The sequence below is a fragment of the Cornus florida genome, unplaced genomic scaffold (genome assembly GCF_030987335.1).
Source record: "Cornus florida cultivar Cherokee Brave unplaced genomic scaffold, ASM3098733v1 CherokeeBrave_3.0.0_Hap2_Chr11, whole genome shotgun sequence".
Classification (NCBI taxonomy): domain Eukaryota; kingdom Viridiplantae; phylum Streptophyta; class Magnoliopsida; order Cornales; family Cornaceae; genus Cornus; species Cornus florida.
The window spans coordinates 124250012-124257654 of record NW_026775581.1 but is presented as its reverse complement, the minus strand read 5'-3'; the positions used below and the strand labels follow the sequence as shown (position 1 = coordinate 124257654).

At 38.8% G+C, this 7643-nt stretch overlaps 2 protein-coding genes across 3 annotated transcripts; one reads left to right on the top strand and one right to left on the bottom strand.

Annotated features, from left to right (window-relative positions):
- The first annotated feature begins 206 nt into the window (after nucleotides 1-206).
- On the top strand, nucleotides 207-1893 carry LOC132285490 (UDP-glycosyltransferase 84B2-like). The gene has a single exon (XM_059787683.1). It carries the CDS (start codon nucleotides 207-209, stop codon nucleotides 1620-1622), a length of 1416 nt encoding a protein of 471 aa, XP_059643666.1. The 3' UTR covers nucleotides 1623-1893.
- A 1138-nt stretch (nucleotides 1894-3031) lies between these two features.
- Nucleotides 3032-7371, bottom strand: LOC132283775 (probable receptor-like protein kinase At5g59700). 2 transcript variants are annotated; one of them, XM_059785786.1, is made up of 2 exons: nucleotides 4792-7371; nucleotides 3032-3318 (listed from the first exon to the last, which is right to left on the bottom strand). In XM_059785786.1, the coding sequence occupies exon 1, from the start codon at nucleotides 7279-7281 to the stop codon at nucleotides 4810-4812; it is 2472 nt and encodes an 823-aa protein (XP_059641769.1). In that variant the 5' UTR covers nucleotides 7282-7371; the 3' UTR covers nucleotides 3032-3318; nucleotides 4792-4809. The 2 variants fall into 2 exon arrangements, with proteins under 2 accessions (XP_059641769.1, XP_059641770.1); XM_059785787.1 differs by lacking the exon at nucleotides 3032-3318 and having other exon boundaries at nucleotides 4499-6142; nucleotides 6919-7197.
- Nucleotides 7372-7643: the final 272 nt, after the last annotated feature.

The following is a 7643-nucleotide window of genomic DNA, read 5'->3' as shown; positions in this document are numbered from 1 at the left end:
CAATTTGATTGTAATATTAATGTTTGTAATTAAGTAGTTATAATCTTTTGTTTGATTGCCGCAATCCCTCCCTATCTCGCTATATAATATATATACACACGGGGTTGCTTGCTTGCTGCAACCAATCCCCTCTACGTTCACTCTCCTAAGTTGACACACTTCCAGAGACCACATAAACAATGGCCGTAGAAGGAGTAGATGTCCTTATGGTCACGTTACCATTTCAGGGTCACATAAACCCAATGCTCAGATTTGCCAAACGCCTTGTATCAAAAGGCCTTCACGTAACACTTGCCACAACCGAAGTCGCTCGTCAAACATTCTCAAACGGCCAGTCCACCACCATGATCGACACTAACCAAAACGGGGTCGCTCAAGGCCCCAAAATCCAACTTGAGTTCTTCTCGGATGACCTCGACCTTGACCTTGATCGCAACAAGCACCTCGATCTCATGTTACAGTCCTTGCCATTGTCAGGCTCGAAGAATCTCTCGAATCTCATCACCAATCTGGGCAGCAAGGGGCAGACATTTTCTTGCATAATCCATCAAATCTTTGTGCCTTGGGTAGCAGATGTTGCAGCTGATCGCGGCATTCCTTGTGCAATGCTCTGCATACAAGGTTCTTCCCTCTTTTCCATTTATCATCGATACAATAATGAATTTGAAACATTCCCATCATTTGATAATCCAAACAGTGCCTTAGAATTGCCTGGGTTGCCATTGCTGGAAGTAAAAGATCTTCCAACATTTATCCTTCCGTCGAGTCCTCCACACTTCAAGAAGTTATTGTCAGAATCAATTCAAAGTTTGGAGAAAGTGAATTGGGTATTGGTCAATTCATTCTATGAGCTCGAGGCTGATGCAGTGAAGTCCATGGCTTTGTTCAAACCTGTTCTTCCCATAGGCCCGTTGGTGCCCTCTCCTCTGATAGGAAAAGAAGAAGGCGTCACGGATAGCCTAGACATGTGGAATTCTGATGATTCTTGTTTGGAATGGCTGGACAAGAAGCCACCCTCGTCGGTTGTGTATCTTGCGTTTGGCAGCATAACCGTGTTGGCGAAAAAGCAGATTGAGAACATAGCCATGGCATTACGAGAAAGCAAACGGCCATTTCTTTGGGTGGTGAAGTCACTAGGGAAAGATGGTGAGAACAAAGATGGACTTCCATTGGAGTTTTTGGAAGAGACTAATGGCACGGGATTGGTGGTGTCATGGTGCAATCAGGCAAAGGTGCTTATGCACCCGGCTTTGGCTTGTTTCGTGAGCCATTGCGGGTGGAACTCGATATTGGAGGCGGTGGCGGCTGGGGTGCCAGTGATTGCATTTCCGGAGTGGACGGACCAACCCACGAATGCCAAGCTTGTAGTTGATGCTTTCAAGACGGGAGTGAGAATGAGGACCGAGGAAGACCGTGTTGTCACCAAAGAGGAGGTCGTAAGATGCATTTTCGAGGTCACTGAGGGGCCAAGGGCGAGGGAGATTAAGGAAAGGGCAGCGGAATTAAAGGAGGCGGCCAGGAAAGCGGTGGGTGATGGTGGTTCTTCTGATCGGAATGTTGATTATTTCATCAGCCAATTCACAGAACAACCTAGCCAGAATACAATCACCAGTGACAAATAAGTATTTCCAGACTCACAGTTGCTTCAAGAAAGAAAGAATGAAAGACAAAGAAATAAAGAAATAAAAGAAGAAATATATAGTATTTTGAAATAGTATGGTTTTGAAATGGTTTTATAACATAAGTTACATCATAATTAGTCATGCTTTCTTATTTCAGGCAAGGACGTTAGTTGTGATTTATTTATTTATTTTTTCATAATTAATGATCGTGTTAACTCTGATATGATGCCTGTGCATATTCATGTTGATATGTTAAGTTTAGCTAAGAAGGATCGCACATCTATTGCTTAATGTTTTGATCTTGACAGGGAAAAAATTAAAATAAAACTCCAATATTATATATATATATATATATATATTAACTCTGTTAAACAGTGTTATATAATTTAAAACTCGTTCAGTTCCTCTTCTAGAATTAATTTCCTACTATATTTTTTTGTTTGTCACTGGCAAAATCAAGTTAGCTATTTCATTGCTCAATTAATTTGAGCCACAACTTCTTGTTGTCTTAAAAATGTTAATGCTATATCAAATTTGTGTCTTGAGTTTTGAATTGAAGAAATTTTAGTTTAAATTTTAAACTAATATATATATATATATATATATATATATATATATATATATATTTAAAATGATGCGATGCATGACAATAAAGTAAATGTGAGAGAGTTTCTAAATAATACTTTTCCATATGATGATCGACAGAAGCAACATGGCCCAATAATGGCGCCAATATTACTATTGCTGCGGAAAGAAACAACCATCTTATTACTATAAATAAATAAATAAATAACGAAAGAAGAGCAGCTATCTTATGTTGATTTGTCTTCTAATGTTGACAAACATAGTGTTCCACATTCCAGGACTCCACTCTCCATGTTTCCTGCCTTTTCTTCCCTCTGATTGATAGATTAAGCGGTCAACCGTTTTTTGTGTAAACAAACAAAACTTCCACCCTTTTCTGTGTCATCTATCTATCATACATTTTACAATTACACATTTTTCTCCCTTTGGTAAATAAATAATTCAAATAATAATTAAAAAAAATAAAATAAAAAACTCATATTGCCATATTGGCATCGTGGCATGACATTTAAAAAGGAGCTGAAATATTTACCCAAAAAAAAAGAAGAAAAGAGATAAGATTAAGAATTTTATTCTTATACCGTCGAGTGTTAGTCCATAAAATGACGAGTTAAACACAAAAAAATTGTGAGGCTTGACATTTTCCTGTTCTTTTTGTTGGAAATAAACCCCTTCTGTGCTGCATCTACATAAATATGTCCATTAACTGCATCCAAACTAAGTAGGTTTCTTGATTAATTATATCCCATCTCAATCTATCTTATATTGATGTATATTCTCTATAATGTGTGGAAGAAATGTCATGCAATCAGATGGTAAGCTCGAAATTTAAGGGGGAAAAAAAAAAAGCAGAGAGATTCCACTATTTCATTAGTAGTTCTACGTACACCAATGTAAAGATCGAATGAACATGATACACACAAAAAAATTCCCAAACAAACAATTTGTTGTGGCCTACAGCATAACAATAAGCAAAGCCCTTATGGGCCTTACTTAGATTCTCACTAGTGACCACGGCCATGCTTGCTTGGACCAGAATATGCTCGTCTTATGGTAAAACCTCTGAATTGTGCCGAAGGGTTGTGATCGCGAAGAGGTCTTGAACCCTCCACTGCCATGAAACAAGAGAAGATAATGATGAAGAAGATGAAGATGTTGACACAATATAACACCTTCACATGACAATGTTGCTTCATTGTTAGTTTTTGTTGCTGCTGTGTGATGAACATTGCTGAATGAACAGAGGGCACAAAAAATCGAAGATAGGACAAAATTTTGGGCACTTCTTAAGACATGAAAATAGAATCCCTTCCTCTGAAACTTTGGGAGGAGTTGTGGTGGTTAGTAAACCAGTGAAGTTTGAAATCTTATTTTCTTTAGTAGGTTTGTGGAAGTGGAATAATAAAGCTACCATGGAAGAAAGGAATTTGAAAATGCATTTATGCACCGTTTTCAGGCATGTTTGTCGCGGTTTGACTAACACAAGGAACAAGATGGCTTTGTTGCTTCTTCAAAGTCAGGACACTGTTTTCAAAAGTAAGACTTGGTTTTTCCTTTTGACACTCTTCATTGGTCAATTGTCATTGCATGTACTAGAAGCAACAAAGCAAGAGAATGATGTGATCAATATCATCACATGGGTTAGCCAAACGCCCACTAAGCCCAGAGGAGAGTTGGATCTGGATGTGTCCTATATGTAGCCAAACACCCACTAAGGGTGATAAGTTTGAAAACCTACCATGTTTCATGATCTTGACACCCACCAATTACTAGAACAATCTAACATCAACTTTTTTTATCAATCAATGAAGGGTAGTTTGGGCCTTTTAGATGCTCAACTATTCTTGATAGCTCTGTTAAGGGTGAATGAATCAGCAATACTCATATGGAGCCCAATTAGATTAGATGCCTTGAATACCTGTGGATATACATAAAGTCTAGGAAGTGTCCAAAAGGATTATCCTATTGCTCTTGGCAGAGAATAATAAATATGAAAATGGTCCCATAGAGAACTATAAGTCTACGCTAAATGCCATAAAGTACTGGACTGGAATGGAGGTGAAGCCAAGTTCAATTTTAGTTGCTTCAATTTGTTGCTGAGGAGAAAGAGATTAGTTTCATTATAATTCCTAGAATTAACCAGATGGAGTATGATCGTTTCACACCTGCTCACAGCCAAAAACAATGGTGAATGGGAGCCCTTAATCCTTTTGCACGCCATCCGGTACCAAGCAGTATGCAAAGCATTGAGGAACAAAGTTAAAAAGGGCATGCCAAGGCAAGTAGGACAATTAGGCACAAAATGGCTTATATTTACAGGGATTCCTCAAAAAGAATATACATCTTCAAAGTAGGAATCTCTGGCCATTGATGAATGATACACCATTTCATTTTGTAGTTGTTCATTTCACCAAAGCATGGTGGACAAGAAATAGAAAACAATTAAGGGAAGTTAGACGGTAAGGGTGTGTCATGATAACTCAAAGCGATCCAAATTCAACTTATACATCATCTAGAGAAGAAATCCCAAATTGATGCTAAAGAAAGGAAATTCATGCTAAAGAAAGTTAAATAACACAAGTACCTCTCAAGCCACTAGTCCTTATCTGGGATCATCAATTCTTAATTGGGAAAACACTTCACTAGCAGTTGTCTCGGATCCATCATTCCTTGCTGTGGGAACATCATCTTTCTCAGTTGAGAGGCTATGAGAAGGCAGACGCTGAGTAACAATCAATGGCAGCTGCAATGAAGCATCTATTGTGCTATCCTCGTATGGCTCTGTGTGAGTAACAGTTTGTTGAAGCTCCAGTGCATATTTTAAGTCCCACAACACATCACCCATAGTAGGCCTGTCATCACCATAATCCTTTAAACACTTCTCGGCTGTTTCTCCAAATTTTCTCAAAGAACTTGGATTGATATCACCCACCAGCCTTGGATCAATAACTTTTTCAAGTTGTCCTCTCTTATGCCAGGACATTGCCCATTCTGCCAGGTTCACTTGCTCCCTAGGCAGTGAAGCATTGATAGCTGGTCTTGCACAAAGCACTTCCAGGAGAACCACTCCAAAAGAGTAAACATCAGATTTTAGTGTTAACATTTGACTTCCATAATATTCTGGATCAAGATATCCAATGCTGCCCTTTACATCAGTACTGACATAGGTTTGATCAAGATGACCTGTTCTTGAAATACCAAAATCAGCAACTTTGGCCGCGTAATTTCCATCAAGCAGGATGTTTGTCGACTTAACATCTCGATGAATGATTCCCCCATCTGAACTAGTGTGTAGGTAATCAAGACCCTCAGCAGAACCAATGCAAATTTCAAGCCTTTGCTTCCAAGACAATGAATATTCTGTAGATGGTCTCGCAGAGTTTTTACTCGAATTGTATAGATTCTCTCTCAGTGTGCCTTTTTCCATGAATTCATATACCAGTATCATCTCAGACCTTTCATCACAATAGCCAATCAAGGAAACCAGATGGCGATGGCGAATCTTTGACAATATTATGATCTCCGTCTGGAATTCTGAGAAGCCTTGTCCATGCTCTGCTTCACCTCGTTTCACAGCCACTTTCATACCATTCCTGAGAGTTCCGAAATAAACTTTTCCAAATCCACCTGAACCAATGATTTTTTTCTTGTCGAATTTATTGGTTGCACGCTTTATTTCAGCAAATGGTATCTTTAGCCCAAGGTCCAAATTAGGAACATTTGAGGCAGATGCTTTCCTGCATTTCAAAGCCAGCACCACTATCATCAAAATGGAGATAAAAACCACACCACCAGCTGCTAAACCAACCATTAGAGACAGATGATTCTTTTTCGATTCTTCTTCCACAAAAGCAGCATTACTCTCCTTCATAAACTCCAATATTTCCAGCCCATTCAGAATGGGAGGGTTATCCGAGTCCAGCAGAGCCCCTACACTGATATTCATAAATCCAGATTCATCAGAATCAACCACAAAATCTAAGCAAAATGGAGCTGCCACCGGGTTAAAGATTTCATAAGGATTGACTATTTGAATAAACTTGCTATAGATATAGAGATTGAACACGAGAGTATTTTGTGACTCACTCTCTATGTCACAAAAGTGAATCCTTACAAGGTGGCTAGCCTTCTTACTCACATCAAAACGCCAAGTTATGTTGGATATATTTGACTTCACATTCAAGACTCTGGCAGTGTTGTAGACAAAATTTGGGGCAATATATTTCGTAGCATTACCGTCCTCATATTTAATACCTTTGGGGGGCAACTTGTTTGTTGTAGATTCCTGATTAATTAGATAACCATCATCTGATGTCCAGTTCCTCCACAGAGTGTCATAATCTGACCCAAATGAGTCACCTCCAACATTGATTCTATAGAGGGTTTTTAAAGCCTGAGAGGGCAAACCTCCTGAAGTAAGATTAGATTTTCCTCCAGGGGTAACGCGAGGAGCAGCATCCGGGATGAACTTTGGAGGAGCTACGAAGACTTCCAAGGCATTTATGAAAGCTAAAGAAGTTCTTTGATACGGTGTGAATTGAATTATGAACTTCTTTGGATTGATGGTGATCAGGAATTCCTTGATCACAGGGGTGTTTGTACTGTTTCGTACACTAAAATTTGACAATAAAGAAAACCCTTGAATCGAGACATTAAACACAACAGTGGTGAGATTAGTATGTGATGAGAAAGGGTAGAAATGGAGACGAACCAGATAAGTGCCCGTCTCATCAATTGTGAACTTGTATGAAGATTGGCGGTTAAATATTCTTGCTGTATGATAGAGAGCCGATGGATTCCTTGTGGGGCTGTTGTCATTTTCAGTGCTGCTCTTCTTGGAAAAGGAGAAGGTACCTGAATTCTCATCTCCTACAAAGTTCCTATTGCTCAAGTTCATGTTGGACTTTGATCCACAATTGATGAAGTACTTTAGTGGAGGAGTGTAAGCTGAAGAGAGAAGTTGAAGAGATGAGAGATGGAGGAGAAAGAGAAAGAAAGGAGAGAGAACCTTGTGGAAGTGAAGCTTTTCCATGGAAATTTCTACTTTTTCAGTGGGAGTGAAGCTTACCAGCATCTGTGGTTACAATAGGGTAGATCACAAGAACCAACTTGCTAAATTAAACTTTTGAAATAGTTGAAGAAAGACTATTGACTTGGAATTGACTTCTATTTGTTCTGGCTCCAGATTGGACTACATTTTGGCATCCAATAATTGATCCCAGTGAATTTCTGTTTACTCTATTAATCTTCTGCCAGGATAAAAATAAAAAATAAATCTGTTAATAATGGTTTTTACCAATGGCCACTAACCAGAGTTTCATCATGTCCGTTGAAAAGGACTTCCTAGTGAAAACTTTTTAGTATGCCCGTTCCATAAGGAGAAACAGAAGCCATTCTTTTCAGTTTTCGTCAGTTTATACACTTGGTTCCCGAATT